General features: G+C 48.3%; 1 protein-coding gene across 1 annotated transcript in view; it reads left to right on the forward strand.

Moving 5' to 3' along the window:
- The window catches only part of WASHC5 (WASH complex subunit 5), a 52,681-nt gene extending 38,496 nt beyond the window's left edge, over positions 1-14,185 (forward strand). The window contains exons 24-29 of the mRNA XM_074985618.1: positions 8,673-8,776; positions 9,324-9,453; positions 9,693-9,789; positions 11,016-11,169; positions 12,471-12,558; positions 13,792-14,185. Coding sequence (XP_074841719.1) covers positions 8,673-8,776; positions 9,324-9,453; positions 9,693-9,789; positions 11,016-11,169; positions 12,471-12,558; positions 13,792-13,848 — 630 coding nt within the window. The 3' untranslated portion in view covers positions 13,849-14,185. The remainder of the gene's footprint in view (positions 1-8,672; positions 8,777-9,323; positions 9,454-9,692; positions 9,790-11,015; positions 11,170-12,470; positions 12,559-13,791) is intronic.
- The last annotated feature ends 4,737 nt before the right edge of the window (positions 14,186-18,922 follow it).

Genomic DNA, 18,922 nt, shown 5'->3' on the forward strand with positions numbered 1-18,922 from the left:
GCACATTTGCTCGGGCCCAGTGCACAGACAAAAATTTATTCCACACGTGGATGGAAAAGACGAGCAGTAACATTGGTCAGCATCCCCGCTTCCTCCAGTCCAGTGCTGCTTCCTTTGTTCTTCAAGTATTGTCACTACAATGAGTAGAGAATCATCACCAGTGACATGTGAGCGACAGAACAGCTTGTGTAGACAGGAGACCTCAGCTGTCTTTTTGTCAAGGTGCAGATTTTCATCAACATCTTTCCTGTCAAAGGCTGTTTAACCAAGCAATGGTCCATTTGATTTATGTTGACATCTGGCTGAGGCACTGGCTAACCTTTTGTCTTTGGTGAACTGATTTGTGGGTGCTCCCTCTAGGACTTGGAACATGTCTTGGTAATACCATACAGAGGAATCTTACAACTTTACATGCAGTGTTGCTGCACGTATTTTACCAGGACAATAATAATCCGTTTCTGAGTTTTCAAATGATAAGGGATATTTGGGCAAAATTTTTGATAGTTTTGTAAAAGGGGTGAATTGAGTTAGCAGAGCTCCCACAGTTAAGGCTACGGGCTGTCGTCATTATATAGACTTTAGTAAAGCATTTGATATGGTCTCACATGATATTCTTATCAAAAAACTAGGCACATACAATTTAGATGAGTCTACTATAAGGTGGGTGTGTAACTGGCTGGATAACTGTACCCAGAAAGTAGTTCTTGATGGTTCTCAATCCTGCTGGAAAAGAATAACAAGTGGGGTTCCTCAGGGGTCTTTGTTAGGACTGGTTCTGTCCAATATCTTCATCAGTGATTTAGATATTGGCATAGAAAGTAAGCTTAGTAAGTTTGCAGATGATACCAAGCTGGGAGGGGTTGCAACTGCTTTGGAGGATAGGGTCATAATTCAAAATGATCTGGATAAATTGGAGAAATGGTCTGAGGTAAACAGGATGAAGTTTAATAAGGACAAATGCAAAGTGCTCCACTTGGGAAGGAACAATCAGTTTCACACATACAGAATGGGGAGAGACTGTCTAGGAATGATTACAGCAGAAGGGGATCTAGGGGTTATAGTGGACCACAAGCTAAATGAGAGTCAACGGTGTGATGCTGTTGCAAAAAAAGCAAACATGATTCTGGGATGCATTAATAGGTGTGTTGTGAACAAGACACGAGAAGTCATTCTTCCACTCTACTCTGAACTGGTTAGACCTCAGGTGGAGTATTGTGTCCAGTTCTGGGCACCGCAGTTCAAGAAAGATGTGGAGAAATTAGAGAGGGTCCAGAAAAGAGTGACAAGAATGATTAAAGGTCTAGAGAATGTGACCTATAAAGAAAGGCTGAAAGAATTGGGCTTGTTTAGTTTGGAAAGGAGAAGATTGAGGGGAGACATGATAGTGGTTTTCAGGTATCTAAAAGGGTGTCATGAGGAGGAGGGAGAAAACTTGTTCTTCTTGGCCTCTGAGGGTAGAACAAGAGGCAATGGGCTTAAACTGCAGCAAGGGAGGTTTAGGTTGGACATTAGGAAAAAGTTCCTAACTGTTAGGGTGGTCAAACAGTGGAATAAATTGCCAAGGGAGGTTGTAGAATCTCCATCGCTGGAGATGTTTAAGAACAGGTTAGTTCTTCTTCGAGTGTCCCCGTGGGTGCTCCACATTAGGTTTCGGGCTCGCCCGGCGCCGCAGATCGGATCTTCCAAGCAGTTTCTGCCGGACCGCGCATGCGCCGGTGCGCGCCACTCCCCCGCGCGCTCCCGGCCACGTGCGCGATCCGGTCCCCGCCAGTTCCTCTTAACCGCCGTCGGCTGCAGACGGAATCCGAACTAGGCTAAGGCCAAGTAGCGTATTCAATGACTTTAACTGTTTTTCTTTAAAGTTTTTCAAGTACTTGGGCTACTGCAAGTTAGCCGGTTGTTATTTTTCAAAAAAAACAAAAAAAAACAAACAAAAAAAAAAACAAAACAAACTACAAGCGGGACAGCTTCAATCCAGTCCCAGTAACAAGCGCCGGAGGCCAGGAGCATCGGGCCGTCAGCCCTCCTGCTGAGGCAGGCCATCGGACGGGGAAAACAGCACAGGGAAGGTGCTAAGTACCCGCTTAACAACTGAAAGACTCACCAACAATGTCCTCTTCAGGCTTTAAAAAAATGTGAGTCCTGCCGAGAGGTGATTAAGGAGAGACAGGGAGATGCGGCTTAAAATGCTGCTTTTGATAAGGCCCTCCAGCCAGACGTGCCGGAGCAGCCGCAGCAGGAGGAACCCTCCGGGGCCCATAAAAGGAGAGCTGCCTCCCTCACTCCATCAGCGCAAAAACGGAGGAAAGTCTCCCCAACCCGATCCCTGCCGGCAGCAACAGCGAGCGGGACGGGAGGAGCAAGCAGCCCCCAGCCGCAGCAACAGCTGATCGGCGGCGGCACGGAGAGCCACGTGGAAGCGGCTCAGCCTCCGATAATCAGCCAGCCGCCCCGCACCGCAGGCAGGGCGGCGGCTTAAAACTGCTTTTCATAAGGCCCTCCAGCCAGACGTGCCGGAGCGGCCGCAGCAGGAGGGACCCCCCGGGGCCCTTAAAAGGAAAGCTGCCTCCCTCACCCCATCAGCGCAAAAACGGAGGAAAGTCTCCCCAGCCCAATCCCTGCCGGCAACAATAGCGAGCGGGACGGGAGGAGCAAGCAGCCCCCAGCCGCAGCAACAGCTGATCGGTGGCGGCACGGAGAGCCACGTGGAAGCGGCTCAGCCTCTGATAATCAGCCAGCCGCCCCGCACCGCAGACAGGGCGGCGGCTAAACAAGCGCCGGTACCGGCGGCACTGCAGGCAGCGGCACCGACCCCCGGGGAACCGGCGGTGCAGAGCGCGCAGGCACGCGGAGGACACCGCACCTGCGGCACCGCCCTCGAGCGTGCCGAGCTCGGTGCGGACGGGGCCGGGATCCCCTGTACGTCAGGGGGCGGAGTTACCTCCTCAAGGGAGGGGGAAGGCTGCACACAAGAGGAGGCATTGCAGCCCCTCTCCGCACAGGGCTGTGGAGTTGCTTTCTCACAGCCCTCCGCTTATGTTGCAGACTCCAACCAGAAGGCAGGGGTCCCCCCTAGCCTACCCGGAGCCCCCTTCTCCATTTTTTTGCAACCAGCCTCACCCTGGCTGGGACCACCTTCGCCCTTCCTGGGGTTTGAACCGCTGGACTATTAAGCAAAATCGCTCTCTCCAGCCCTCCCCCAGACGCAGAGGGTATGCACCTTCTCAAGAACAGTGCCTATACTGCCATGGTCGCCCCTACCACGCGGGGCATAGACACCATCGGCTATCTACTGGGGAAAGATCCCCACAAACGATCTCGTACCCCCGAGGGCAATTGCGACCGGGGACAGAGACTCAAGCATCTCAGGGGGGACTGGTTATGGAACCCCGAGATTTTCCCTCGCAAACCTCTAGTGAGAGGGTGTACCATCACCAGCAGGAACCGGAAGGGTCCAGAGAGATGTACCCCAGCGGTTCCTCGCTCTCCTCCCCGGATGAGGCTACGGCCCCGGGGCACGTCCATCCTCCGGACGATCTCAAACAGTTCCAAGAGCTGTTTTATGAGGGTGGCCTTCACGCAAGGCATCCAGACAGCTAAGGTGCAAGAGAAACATCATAAGCTCCTCAAAAATCTGAGACCTCCGGCCTCCTCCAAAATAGCAATACCGCTTGATGACGCAATCTTGGAGTCTGCCACTATGATATGGCAGACTCCTGCGACTATTCCGCCTGTCCACAAGAGAGCGGGAAAAAAAAAAACAAAAAAAACAAAAACTTCGTGCCGACAAAGGGCACGGAGTTCCTGTTCAGCCACCCGCAACCAAATTCCTTGGTGGTGGAGTCGTCGCAATGTGGGGGAACAGACAAACATGCCAAAAAGCTAGAGCTGTTGGGCAGAAAGGTCTACTCCTCCTCCACTCTACTGTTGCGAATGGCAAATTACGCAGCGCATCTAGCGAACCATAATTTCGATAACCACATTAGGTTAACCTCCCTCATGGACTCGCTTCCAGAGGGCAAGAAACCAGTGCTCAAGGCCATCATGCAAGAAGGCTACGCGGCCTCGAGGACGGGAGTTCAGATCGCCCTGGATGTTGCGGACTCAGCAACAGCGTCCCCAGTACCACAGGGGTTACGAGCAAGGGCGACATCAACAGCACCAGCAGTACAGAACTCCCAGGCATCGTTCCCAACACAGCCATGCGTCCTCAGGGCAGGGCCAAAGGCCACAAGTTTGACACACAGATCCAGGGCTGCGCCATCACTACCGTCGCAAGGTCATCCGAAGCAGTTATTCCACCATCGCCTCCGACCATTCTATAACCAGTGGCAAAGGATCACCACAGACAAATGGGTGCTGGAGATCATAGCCACGGGGTACGGCATCCCCTTCCAGTCGCTTCCACCGCCATGACCTCCACCCAGGCCCCACCTCCAGGAGGCCTCCCACGTAGCGAGGCTCAAGCAGGAGGTAGACCATCTCATGCTCATAGGGGCAGTGGAAAGAGTGCCGGAGCAACTGCAAGGGAGAGGGTTCTACTCGAGGTACTTCCTCACGGGGAAAAAGACAGGAGGCAGGAGGTCCATCTTAGATTTTCGAGGCCTCAACCGGTACCTGCGCAAGCAACGCTTTCGGATGATCACAATCGCCTCCATCCTTACGGCACTAGTCGATGGAAATTGGTTCGCAGCCCTCGACTTATAAGACACGTATTTTCACATAACTATTCATCCGGCTCACCTACGATTCCTCTGGTTTTTCATGGTAGGCAAAGAACATTTTCAATACAAGGTCCTACCGTTTGGCCTCTCCTCAGCCCCCAGAGTCTTCACCGAGCCCTTGGCAGTGGTGTCAGCCTACCTGCACAGACAGGGGGTATTTATATTCCAGTATCCGGATGACTGCCTACTCAAAGGGGCCTCAAAGGAGGAGGTACTACGCATGATATGCGTCACAGCAGGCACGTTCTCTTCGCTTGGCCTGGTTATCAATCTGACAAAATCAAAGATAGACCCCACGCAGGACATAGAGTTTGTAGGGGCACGCATAAATTCTATTACAGCGAGGGAGTATCTACCAGAGACTCACTTTCGGGCCGTCGGCTCCCTCGTGCAAGTCTTCACCTTCAGCCCTACGGTGCTGGTTCTGACGTGCTTACAGCTGCGGGGCCACATGGCAGCAGCGACGTTTGTAGAACAGAACGCCAAGTTACACATGCGCAGCGTGCAGCACTGGCTGGCGAGCGTATACAACCCGGCAGCACACACTGTTCACAGGGTGGCGTCGCCCACAACAGAGGTGCGCAAATCCCTGCAATGGTGGGTAAACCCCGAGAACCTGCTAACGGGTACCCTTCCACCAACCACGCATATTGGTTTTTCTTACTACAGATGCCTCCCTCATAGGGTGGGGAGCACACATGGGCGAAGAGGTGACGCAAGGGCTGTGGTCCTCCATGGAGCAGTCACTGCACACAAATATACTGGAGCTCAGAGCAGTGTTCAACGCCTGCAGACACTTTCGAGACCATATAAAAGGCAAAGTAGTCGGGATCAGTATAGACAATACCTCCACCATGTTTTATATAAATCGGCAAGGAGGAGCTCGGTCCCGTGCCTTATGTGCAGAAGCAGTCCGGTCGTGAAACTGCTGCATTGCCAACAATATAACCTTGAAAGCCTCGTACTTCCTAGGCGCTCACAATGTGAAGGCAGACCAGCTGAGCACGCGTTTTCGCACTCACGCACGAGTGGCAGATCCGTCCCGATCTGCTGCAACCGATTTTTCATGCATGGGGTTTTTCCCCAGATAGACCTGTTTGCTACTCAGCACAACAAGAAGTGCCCGCGATTCTGCTCCAGGGCAGGACTGGGACGGGGGTCCCTGAGGGATGCCTTCGCGATCTCATGGAGGGGCCCCCTGCTTTGAGCTTTGCCTCCCACAGTGCTCATCCACAAAGTGTTGCAGAAAGCCAGGAGGGAAGGAGCCTGAATGATCCCGATAGTCCCAACGTGGGATCGACAGCAATGGTTCCCCCTACTCCTGCGCATGTCGGACCGGCCACCGATGCCCCTTCCAGTGGCGCCGGATCTGCTCACGCAAGCCCAGGGGTCCATAGTGCATCCGCACCCCCAAGGCCTGCGACTACAAACGTGGTTAATCCATGGCTCAGCTCCCTAGAGAGCACATGTACGGAGGAAGTGCGGCAAGTCCTAGAAAGTAGCAGGAGGACTTCCACCAGGAAGACCTACAAGCAGAAATGGACTCGCTTTACGGCATGGTGTTCTACCAAACAGCTAGCCCCCCTTTTCGGTGCCTATGGCTGTGATATTAGAGTATTTACTGGACCTCAAGAGAGGAGGACTCTCGCTATCCTCGTTTAAGGTCCACCTTGCCGCCTTTTTGGCATTCAGACACGGAGAGACAGGGCACATGGTGTTCGCCTATCCCATGGTTACCAGGTTCCTTAAAGGGCTGGTAAACCTATACTCCCCTCGGAAACCGCTTCCACTTTCGTGGAACTTGGACCTGGTGCTTAATGCGAAAAGGGGACCACCGTTCGAGCCTTTGGCCACGGTTTCCCTCTGCCTCCTTATGATAAAGACGATCTTTCTTCTCGCAATCACGTCAGCTCGCAGGGTGAGCGAGCTTGCGGCAGTTATGGCAACGCCACCCTGCGCTGTTTTTTCCAAGGAGGTGGTAACCATACGGCTGCATCCAGCCTTTGTTCCTAAAGTTTCTTTCTGAGTTTCATACTAACGAACCTATTGTTTACCCTCGTTTTATCCAAAGCCTCATAACTCTAACAAAGAGGCGCGCCTACACCTCCTGGACGTGAGGAGGCGCTAGCTTTCTATATAGACAGGACCAAGTCCTTCCAGAGAACGGATAGACTCCTAGTCTCTATCGCTCCCAAATCAAAAGGAGAATGTCTCTCTTCACAGAGAATCTCGAAGCACATCGTATCTTGCATAAAAATGTGCTACAAACTCAAAAGACTCCTTTCCTGTCCATGCCCAGGGCTCATTCCACTAGGGCGGTGGCAGCATCAACAGCCCCTTTTCAAGGGCGTTGCGCTAAAAGACATTTGCAGAGTGGCGACCTGGTCATCCTGTGACACCTTCGCCAAACATTACGCCCTTCACAGGGTATTCCAAGAGGATACCCGTCTCTCGACAGCGGTCCTCTCGGGGACAAGCTGCACATAATCCGATTACCCACCTCCTATCTTGGGTTACTGCTGGGTAGTCACCTAATGTGGAGCACCCACGGGGACACTCGAAGAAGAAAGAAAGGTTACTCACCGTAGGAACGGTGGTTCTTCGAGATGTGTCCCCGTGGGTGCTCCACTACCCTCCCATCCTCGCCGGGAGCGTGCGGGGGAGTGGCGCGCACCGGCGCATGCGCGGTCTGGCAGAAACTGCTTGGAAGATCCGATCTGCGGCGCCAGGCGAGCCCGACACCTAATGTGGAGCACCCACGGGGACACATCTCAAAGAACCACCGTTACTACGGTGAGTAACCTTTCTATAGATGTCTATCAGGGATGGTTTAGACAGTACTTGGTCCTGCCATTGGGGCAGAGGACTGGACTCGATGGCCTCTCGAGGTCCCTTCCAGTCCTAGTGTTCTATGATTCTGTGATTCTATATTTTAACATAATTGTTTTTAGAAAAGTAGAATCTGTAATTCTCTTTTGCCTCTTCCCATGATCCTGTCGTGTATTACATGTTAAGTAGGACTAAGCCCAGTCCATAATGGATCTTTTCTTTGAGCTATTATTTACAAATCACATAGCTATGTTACTGGAGATGCTGTTGTTTGGGCCAAATATCAGAATGAGCAGTAATACTTTCTGGCTTAAAATTACTTCTTCAGCTTCAGGCATAAAGTGGGATTTCTTAGATCTGCTTTCATCACAATGATGAACCACCCAACAGCATTCAAGCACTTATATGCCCTGTTTTTTGTAACTCTGTTCAGGGATCTCTTGAGGGTATACAAAAGCTTTTATTTTTGACCTGCTAAACTCTAACACCCCTTTTTTCCCCTGTCTTGCTGCCTTATATTTCTGCTGGATGTTTTGTAAGGGTCATTAGGACAAAATGAAGCTATTAAACATATTTGAGACTCAAACTGCAAAGTGATCAATCAAGACTGCTTGGCAACTAGAGGCTATCACACATTTTGGGAGAGGGAATAAAGAGCAGAGTTATGAAATCAGATGACATAAGCAACTGGCTGCATCTCTCATGTCAGAGGTCTTTTCACTGTCCGCTTATTTTCTGTCATATATCGAAGCAGTGTGTACAGAATAAGCTAAGGAGGCATCAGGATAAAGAGTACAGGCAATGAGATGTGCCTTGAAACTTGCTCTGTTGAGAAATGGCCCACAGTATGACCACACTTGAGAATCGCTAGTTCAGATTTCTCTCTCAAACTGCTCTGCAATACAGCTTCTCTAGCCTTTAGAAAGGCTGCTACGTTTGACTTAGAAGCAGGATGCAACTTTACTTTTGGACAAATAATTGATATGTAAAATAGTTTATCATTTTTAAAGGAATTAAGGTTTTATATAACTGTAAGTTGATAGTGTTTAAACATGTTTTCTCTATGTCTTTTGAACATTTAAATATTGCTTTCAGTACTCTTATTCATTTTCTTTACAGGTTGGTCAAATGCAGATTTTAAGACAGCAGATTACCAATGAATTAAATTACTCCTGCAGATTTGACTCTAAGCATTTGGCAGCTGCTTTGGAAAATCTCAATAAGTAAGAAGCAGAATGCTTTGAAAACATTATATGTGATGTGGATTGCTCTTGTGAATTAAGTCAGGCTTAACAAAAAAAAAAAAAAAACCTGGGGAATGGTTTTGACAGTTTCAGATTCAGCCAAATTCAGGGACAAATAATTGACAATAGTAACTGTTAATTCAAATGTCAATGCAAAGAACATATTTTGAATACATTCATTATTTGGATATATCTGAAATGCAGGTCAAATTTAGATTAAGAATTAAAAGCAGTGACATTGTAAAAATTTCACCATATTTTTTGCTTTTTCCCCACTGCTAGCAATTGTACAGTTCATGGCTCGTGCAAGCACTGAAATACCTGTCCTTACCAAAAGGGACATCTGTAAAACTGAATTTTTCTTTGAAATAATTTTCAGAGATCCTATGTCTGCAGCATTTTATTTTATGTTAATATGACATCTTTCTCAATTGCTGTATGACTTCAGGCTTGCCTGTTATTATTTTAACTGTTCCTTGATAATAAACTATATGAAGTTGATCTCTATCTTTTTTTATAATTTTAGAGCAATCTTGGCTGACATTGAAGCCCATTATCAGAATCCATCATTGCCTTACCCTAAGGAAGACAACACACTTTTGTATGAAATTACAGCCTATCTAGAAGCAGCTGGCATTCATAACCCATTGAATAAGGTGAGATATGCACTATTCTGTGATACTGGCCGATACATACATTGAATTGCAGTCAGACATTATTTTGGTCTGACTTCTTGTGCATTTAAATGTAGCTAGCAGTGTTTTTAAGTTCTGACACAAATAAGCTCTGGATTATTGTGATTTCCTCCTGTAAGAGCATGGATAAAAAAGATTTTTTACGTATGAAGCTTCTGTTAATAAGTCTATAAACACTACGTATTCCTTTTTCTTCCCAGATATACATAACTACAAAACGACTTCCATATTTCCCCACAGTCAACTTCCTATTTCTGATTGCCCAGCTGCCAAAACTTCAATACAACAAAAATCTAGGTATTGTATGAATTACTACATACATACAATTGGCATCTGTGTACATGTAGTCAAGCTATTCACAAGTAGTCCTGTGCCACCCTAGAGACAAGCAAAAGTTTTAGGCCGTGAGCTTTCATGGGTAAAACCCACTTCATCGTGACCTAATAAATTTGTTAATGTCTAAGGTGCCATAGGACTGCTTGTTTGGGAAGCTACAGATCAACATGGTTACCCCTCTGAGACTATTCAGTTCATGACTTAATATGTATGGGCTAGAGTTTTTGTTCTTACATTCAGCACAAACTAGACCTCCTCTGTCCCCTCTCTGTACAACTCCATTTATTAGCTACAGTGTAACTGCTGTATGTCAGATCCTAGAGAGGACTGCTTTATAAATATTTAATGATAATAATTGAATATACAAGGACAAATACAATATAGGTAATATGCACAGCCAACTCACTTAACATGAGTAAAGTAATGCAGAAAAGGCACTACTCACCATTATCTACAGTGTTCTGTTAATGTGGGAGAGAACTCAGATACTAGAAGAACATGATGGCTACATCTATGCTAGAGAGCTTTGTCGACAAAACTTTTCACACAAAATGCATTTTGTCGACAGTTTGTTGACAAAACTCAGCACTTCCACTGACAGCATTCTACCTCTCTGTGATGATGAATAATACCTTTTGTTGACTGTTTCTATCAACAAAAAAGCCATGTAGATGCTCCGAAGGGCCCTTTGTTGACAGACAGGGCTTCCGGTTCACTGGACAGCCCTGTTTGCGGAGCTTCCAGTCAACCATTCTGTCACAAGAGGGACGGCCTTCCGGCCACAATCTGTCAACAGAGCAGATTGCTCTTTTCATCCGCTTTTGTGTGTGGATGTGATCTGTCAACAGAAGTTTTGCTGGAAGATCTCTGTTGACGAATTGCTGTAGTGTAGATGTAGCCCTTAAGTTGACTGTGAGGTAAGTTTTGAGTTTCATCTTGACCTTTGTGACACAGGAAGAGCCTGGGAGCTTGGGAGCCTTATTCAAAACTAGGGCAACCATATCACCCTGTCTCAAATACTGGACAGGGAGATATGTTGGGGAGGAGCAGCTCCTCCCAGGTCCACCAAGCCCCAGGGAGCTGGGAAGGAGGTGGCAGTTGCTAGACCTCCCTGGGAGCTCCGGGAAAGTGGTAGCTGCCAGCATTTTGATGAATACAGAATGGAAAATGTGGTGTTTTCTTTTCAGGAATGGTGTGCAAAAAGCCTGCGGATCCAATTGACTGGCCCCCTTTAGTGCTTGGGCTCCTCACGTTGTTGAAACAGTTTCATTCACGATACACTGAACAATTTCTGGCTCTGATTGGTCAGTTTATTCGCTCAACAATGGAGCAGTGCACAAGGTATCTCTTCTCATATTTATTTTAATGTCCCCTTTTGTGAAGGGCTTTCGGTTCATGTGAATATTCATTTTTGTAAATATATGTAACATGACTGGTAGATGTGTAATCTTCTGCTTTGGTATCTTCCTGTGTTCGCACTAAGCGGAGCGGTTGTGCAGCAACCCAGGAGTGAATCACTTGATTAGGAGAGCCATGCATGGCATTGTGTTCTGGTGCCCCTTCCCCCCACTGCTCTGAAGCCACATTGCTGCTGCCTCTGCCTTGGTGCATCTGGTCATCTGCTGCTGGGACCGTCCTGCTTCCCCTGCAGCATGCGGGTAGGGGGAGAGCTGGTGTCTGGGCAGTGCCCTCCGCCCTTCCATGTACCCTCATCTGCAGAGCTGAGGGAGGGTGGACAGGGCTCAGGAGCAGGAAAGCTCAGCTACTGCAGTCTGAGCCTTCTGAGACAACACATGGTCTCTCCTAAACTTCTCCAGCCCCCAACACACACACATACTTTCTCTCTTACAGTCACCTCCCAACACATACTGGTGGTGGGGAGGGGGTTACTTCTTGGGACTTCCTGCAGTGCACATGTATGCTCTACTGGTTTCTTCTTTTCAAAGTTCTGTTTGACTGATCTATGCATTAAATTTACTTTTTGTAGTGAGTCCTAAATGCCTAACCTGGCCTGGCTGCAGTAATTATGCCTACGTTAACTTACAGAAATATACATGATCTAGATTTTTTTTTGTTTCTACTACTGGCACACATTACCTTGATCTTAGTGCACATAACAAAATTCATTCTGCTTGTGGATGGAATGGGTAGGTGGGAGGGTAGGTGGTCGTGGTTTGTTTTTTGCTTGTTGGTTTGCTTTTATTTATTTTTTTCCTTGGAAATCGTGCACAGCACACTGGCCTATGTGAATAAACATGACTTGGGAGGAAATTCTTTTTGACTAGAGAACAAATGTTTTGTAAGGCTACATCTAAACTAACTCTGGAAGATGGACTGGGTAGGTTCAATCTGCTGGGACGTTGTTTTGCGCATGTGACAAATGGCATGTTCCAGGGTCAGTGTCAACCCTGGAATGGCTCGCAAGCTGCAAGGATTAAGGAACGTTGACAGGAGGAGTGCTCCTGTCGGCCTTCTGCCATGAAGACAGCCGTGGAAGTAGCCAACTGCAAAGTCAATTTTTGGTATGCAGTTGGCCTACCAAAAATTGCATAGCAGCCATTGACCTTCCAAGTAAATGTAGATGTAGCCTTAGAAAATACCACTGTCCAGCTGTATGAGTTTCATCTGTGTTTATATTATAGCCAGAAGATACCAGAAATGCCTGCTGATGTAGTAGGTGCCCTTATGTTTCTGGAAGATTATGTCCGTTATACAAAACTACCAAGAAGGGTAAGTAAGCAAACATGGATTCAGGAGGAAGAGCATTAAAAGTACACCCTGTCCTCAGCTACTGTAAACAGTCATAAAACCAAAGGAAGTACATGAGTTTACACCAGCTGGGTGTCTGGCCCATTATCTTCAAAGTATTCCCATTATTAATCAGAAGTCCTGGCTGTAGTCTGTTATGCCTTACGTTTTCCAGTCATTAGTTATCGTGGGAGCCTGGAAGCAGGTAGACAATACAATAGATGTTTTCCTGTTACTGGAGATTAGCCTTCATATGCCTTTTCATCTGTCCTTTTTAAAAGATTAATTTATGCTGCTGATGTACATTGTGAGGGGGTCACGCTTAGTGGTTTCATCATCTTTTCACTCATCTCTCTGTGGAAACTGGCCAGATAGGCATGTCATACAAGTGCATCTGTGCCCAGCACAAGGCCCCTGAAAGGACTTTGATTGCTTATGCCATTGATCTCACCTCTGTCGTGTCATCCTCTGTGCAATTTTGGGGAAGAATTAACTTTCTGCTCATCCCATCTTCTAGTGATTGCATTTGTGACAGAAATGTTCCCCCTCAAAGGACACTGGTGGTCCTGGGTTATTTTGCACTCTGAAATCATGACAAATGAGGATAATGCGGGTGACGGGTTCTAAATCGAGGTCCGTGGATTTGGGTGGTTTCTAACTTGAGCAGAACAAGTTCTCCATTGACTAATGTTATGTAAGGCAGCCAAAACCTCTTTCTCGGTCTCTTGATACCAAAAAAATAGAAGTTTCACATGGAAGACAGCCCTGACAATTTGGGTTTATAAAGTTAATTTTTCAGTTTATGAATCCGACAATTTATTCATCACAAGATGCCTGTCTGCATCTCAATACAAGTTGGATACATAATACCATTCACTATAAACTGTAACAAGTAGAAAAGGTTGGGGAAACTCCTCTTTCTGGGAAAGGGTGTTGCTAAGCAATGCTTTTGAGTAAAAGATACAGAATACTGTGCTCCAGAGTCTTTCCTGTGGTGCCAGCCACTTTACATCATCTGGCTGGCACAAGCTATCTTAGACCTCCCTGATGTTGGGTCATGTGGTGGCAGAGCTCCAGTGCTCTGCCAAAACTAATGCATATGTCCCATAATGAGGACAGACCGCTGCCTACATGTAACATGGGCTGTGTTGTTTGCTATGTTCCTGGCGGAATATTGCTATGGAATACTTGAGTTATTTTTCTCTGTTTCTTTAGGTTGTTGAAGCACATGTGCCTAATTTCATTTTTGATGAATTCAGAACAGTTCTGTAAATGTGGAGATAAGAATGAGCCTTCTTGCCAATCACAAAACAAGTGAGCTTGGGGAGGGGTGAAGAGGAAAAAGCAGCACTTCAGAACTGTCTCTTCTGTCTCGGGAGAAACAACCACAAAGCTCTAAATAAAATGTAACCATTGGCACTAACCCATGTAACTAACCTTGCATATATCGTATCATATGCAATTTCTATCACATCTAGCACATTTTGTACTGCATGTAATAAATGCTGTATGTAATTGTTTATGTACAGAATCATTTAGTTTTATGTTCTAAATAACTATTTGTGGAAGACTGGCTTTTTGTATCATAAATAAAATAACATGGAAAGCAGTGGGATTGGAGTTTTTCCACAGGTGATGCACAAATATCAGTTTCTTCACTCTGTAACATCTAGCAGATGAACACATCCTGGAAAAGGATTTAAGTCTTGCTCTTGTACCGCTGAAGTCAGTGGTAGCTTTGTCCCTGATTTAAACGAACAAAGGATCCAGTCCTTAGTCAGAGAAATAAACAGGTAGGTTGCATCTACACTGGCAAGTTCTTTCAAAAGATTTTTTGAAACAAGTGGGGACTCTTTCAAAAGATCTCGTGGAGTGTCTACAACACAGAAAGTGTTCTTTGGAAAGTATATCGAAAGAATGCCATGTTCCTTTCAAAATCATTCTTCCTTTCCTGTTTTAGGAAGAGTACCCCCTTAGAAAGCTTCTGTGGAAAGAAAACCTGTGTAGATGCTCCACAGGGCCTTTTTCTGAAACAGCAGTCCTCATGGCACTTGATTTTTTTGATCCCTGGCCTGTTCTTTCAAAACAGCGGGGGCTGTGTGGACACTCGCTTTTGAAAGAGCAGATTGCTCTTTTTGTATCCACGTTTTTTGTGTGTGGACGCACACTTTTTCGAAAGAAGCTCTTTAGAAAGAGATCTTCCGGAAGGGCTTATTTCAAAAGATCTGTGTAGTGCAGACATAGCCTTAGTGACTGTTCCCGACTGGATATTTTAGGTCTAAAATATTTGGATTTTTTTGTAATTGTGACTTCTTTTTGATTTAATTGGTCATAGCTGTTAAGTAATAGACATCGGACTGCATGTTGTGTTACGCTGTGAATCTGGAACTCAACCAGTGAACAGCCAGAAGGCTGAAGCCTCAGATCCAGGCACTCAGTCTGGTTTATCCCAGGCCTCTTCTTGTCCCACTGGAGCTGCTACGTGGGAGGCAACCCCTAAGGCTCCTGGATCTCCTCCACCAGGCAGGGAAGAAGCCAGGCCCAGGAACAGCCAACATGAGGCAATACATGTTCTCTCAGAGGGAAACACGGAGCTCCTGAAGGCTTTGTCATAGGAGAACCTGCTGTAATCTCACAACCAGGAACAGACGGACAGCAATGGGCCCAAATGTGGAAATTTAAACCCCGTGAGAGCGTTTGTTGTTGCTGCCAAGGTGGAAGTCAAATCTGCTGGCCAAGTGGCCAACACCATTGAAGGTTATAAAGAGAGCAAGGGCGGCTGATAGTGAAATCGACCATCCAGGGAAGAGAAGTGAGACAGAGGCTGTACCACATGGACTGATGAAAGGCTTGAAAAGACTAAGAGGACCTCCTCCTCCTCATGCCTTTCTCACCAGAACCTGAGCTCGGGCTGCCAGCCCCTTTAGTCCATGAAGCTGGATTGGAAAGAAACAACACACAATGAATTGAAGAACTCCCCTTGATGGTTGTAGCAGGACCAGGCCATTCCAGTGGAGACTACCATCCAGTGCAGACCACGAGTGGGGAAAAAGGTCCCTGAGAATCTATGAATAGGGCCCTACCAAATTCACAGTTGTGTAAAATGTCACAGGCTGTGAAATCTGTCCTGCACTGTGAAATCTGATCTCCCAAAGCTGCAGGGAATCTGGGGCTCCCAGCTGCTCATCTGGCCAGGCAGGGGAGGGACAGGAGTTGTCCTTCCCCTATACAGCCACTCTTGGTGGAGAGATCAGAGCTACCTTGAGAGACAGTGCAGAAATGAGGGTGGAAACTACTGTAGCCCCAGTGGTGCTGACAGCCACCATGGACCCTGTGGCAATATGGGTGGGCAACCCAGTTCTGAAGGGGCAGGGCCAAGGGCAGTCAGCCCTCAGCACTGCCCAGACCATGGCCTTGGGCCCCCTTCTCCCTTACAGCTGTGGGCAATTGGAGCAGTGCTGCTGTGGCATTTCAAAGGATCTTGGAGGTAACCGTCCCCTTTGTCTGGCATGTTTAGCCTTACTCTGAAGGCAGCACAGCCTTTAAGGTGGCATTCTTGGGACCCCTCCCCACAACAATTTTGCAAACAATACCTCACCCCCGCCCGTGCACAGTCCCATTTTGGGTCAGGACCCACATGGTTAGAACTCTGTGAAATTTCACATTTCAGCACCAAAAGGTGTGAAATTGGCCAATTTGTACAACTTCTGGCCATGGAATTGCCCAGAATGTAGGTGAATTTGGTAGGGCCCTATCTGTGACCGAGTCAGTGGAGGTTGTGGGAAATGGTCTGCCAGAAACTTCTCATCCAGTTGGACTTCAGGGTCACTGGGGAATCCCTCAGCGCAGACTTTCTCCAACTGGGACTCTGCTAAAACAAGAGATGCAAAATTTCCAGGCAGACCACTGCTACAGTGCTGAATATTTTCCACAACACATCACTCAAGAAGAGCCATGAATCCTGCACATACTTTGGGATGACATCAGATGCTCCTGGAAAAAAAAAAAAAAAAAAAAAAACACTATGTGCGAGAAGCCAATCATTGTGATGTTGAATGAACTCACACAGACAATTAAAATAAATGACAAATGTGCCCTTAGGCAAACACTCACAGACAAACACTTTTCATGGTGCAAAATCCCATTGCACATTTTATGTGTCCTCAAAAAAACCCTACACAACAGCTTAAAAAAGCAAGTGTGGAAAGTAAAATTCATCACACTGATATATACCTGACATGATGCACTTAACAGGAACTTTGTTTTGAAGGCTTTTTGCAATAATTTGTAACGCACCATACTGACAAACTCCCTTAAATACACTCATCAGCAATTTACATGTAAGAAAAAACCAACCCCAAATGGCCCAATTTATTACAAGAGACATTCTACAACAAGCTTTACCAGTTTTGTTCAACAATCTGTCCAGTCAGCCAGCTCAGACACTGTGCTACCCTTTCTGGGACTGAAGAATAGTGCTATGCAGCTCAAAAATCCATATTTTCATCCATCAGAGGCAGGTGCAACCAATTGTAGCACTTCCCGAGCCTCGCTCTCCCATACTCTAAAAACAGCAAGAATTTAAAATCTCACTGCCAACATTTATTATTCTTTTTGTTATGAAAAAATGTTGTCTGGATATTAGCTCACTTCAAAGAAAGTCCTATAGCTATATGGATACCTGTTATTGGCTACGTCTACGCTAGCCCCAAAGTTTGAAATGGCCACGCAAATGGCCATTTTGAAGTTTACTAATGAAGTGCTGATGCACTCCTGTGAGGGCCATGGCACTGCTGTCCTTGGGGCCATGGCACTGCTGTCCTTGGGGCCATGGCCATCTGGGCATGTGGAGGGCCCTGGCCACATATCTATTACCCCCACCCCTCAACCCCGGGGGTGTACACCGGGGGGCGGGGTACATACCTGTAGGTCCACTCCCACGGTCGGGGAGCACGCAGGGGCAGGGGGCGGATGCCCAGCTGCTGCTCTGGGATGGCAAGAGGATCTGGAGCCCTGTGTCAGTGGAGGAGGAGTCCCCCTCCTCCTCCTCCGGTGCCCCGGGGGTGGGCTCCAGGGGGGGCCCCTGGGATGCGGGGCTTACCTCCGGGGCAGACTCCCCCTTCGGGGCCTGCTGGGGCTCCTCAGCCAAGGTATCAAGAGTGGCCGGAGGGGAGGAGGTGGGCCGGGGGCCCAGGATGTCCCTGAGCTCCCTGTAAAAGGGGCAAATGACGGGGGCGGCCCCAGATCAGCCGGCCGCAGGCGTAACCCTGCCGCAGCTCATTGACTTTACTCCGGACATGGTCAGGAGTGCGGGCAGGCTGACCCCGGGCGGCCAGGCCCTTGGCCAGCCGAGCGAACGCATCCACGTTCCGCCTCTTGCTCCCCATTACCTGGAGCACCTCCTTCTCACTCCAGAGCCTCAGCAGGTCCTGAAGCTCGGCCTCCGTCCAGGAGGGGCCCCGCTGCCGCTTGCCGCCCTGGCTGCCCTGGCTTCCCTGCGGGGGGGGGGTCCCCTGGGGGCGCTGGTGGGGCTGCCAGGCGGCCATCGCAGCTGGGGTGGCAGACGGTGGCTCAGAGACGTGCAGGCTGGCCGCATGTCTGGGCTGCCGCCTGCACGGTCTCTCAGCTTCCTGCACAGGAAAGGGAGGGGAAGGGGACCTTTAAGGGGCCGCTCCACGCGGCCACCATTGAGCTCGGGCGGGAGAGAGCATCTCTCAACCCCTCAGCTGATGGCCGCCATGGAGGACCCCGCAATTTCGATGTTGCAGGACGCACAACGACTACACGGGCCCTACTTCGACGTTCACGTATATTCAGCCAGCAGCCGGGGTGGGGGGGGGGCATGCCACTACTTTCAGCAGTTGCTTGAGGTAAGAGCTACCCAGAACCTTCATTCCTAAGCCCCCACACCCTCCACAACTCTTTGTCCCAGTCCTGATCCCCCTCCCACATGCTGAACCCCTCAACCCCAGCCTAGAGCCCACTTCTGTACCCCCATTCCATCAGCACCAACCCCACACCAGAGGCTGGGATGATTTAGTTAGGGTTGGTCCTGCTTTTGGCAGGGAGCTGGACTCAATGACGTCCTCAGCTCTTTTCCAGCCCTAGGATTCTATAATTATACAAGCTGGAGCAGGGGCAGGGCCTCAGAGGAGGATGAAACAGGAGATGGGGCAAAGGTGTTTGGTTTTGTGTGAGTAGAACATTGACAACCTTACTAGCTGCTCGCTCTTGGGATCCACAGAAGCCCCCACACTAGGCAGGGAGCCACATACACTAGTCAGCAGGAAATGCCAAGGAGAGGAATGTGTCCTAAACCCCTCCCGCCTCCACGCACAAAGGGAGG

This window comes from Carettochelys insculpta, chromosome 2, assembly GCF_033958435.1.
Source record: "Carettochelys insculpta isolate YL-2023 chromosome 2, ASM3395843v1, whole genome shotgun sequence".
Lineage (NCBI taxonomy): Eukaryota > Metazoa > Chordata > Testudines > Carettochelyidae > Carettochelys > Carettochelys insculpta.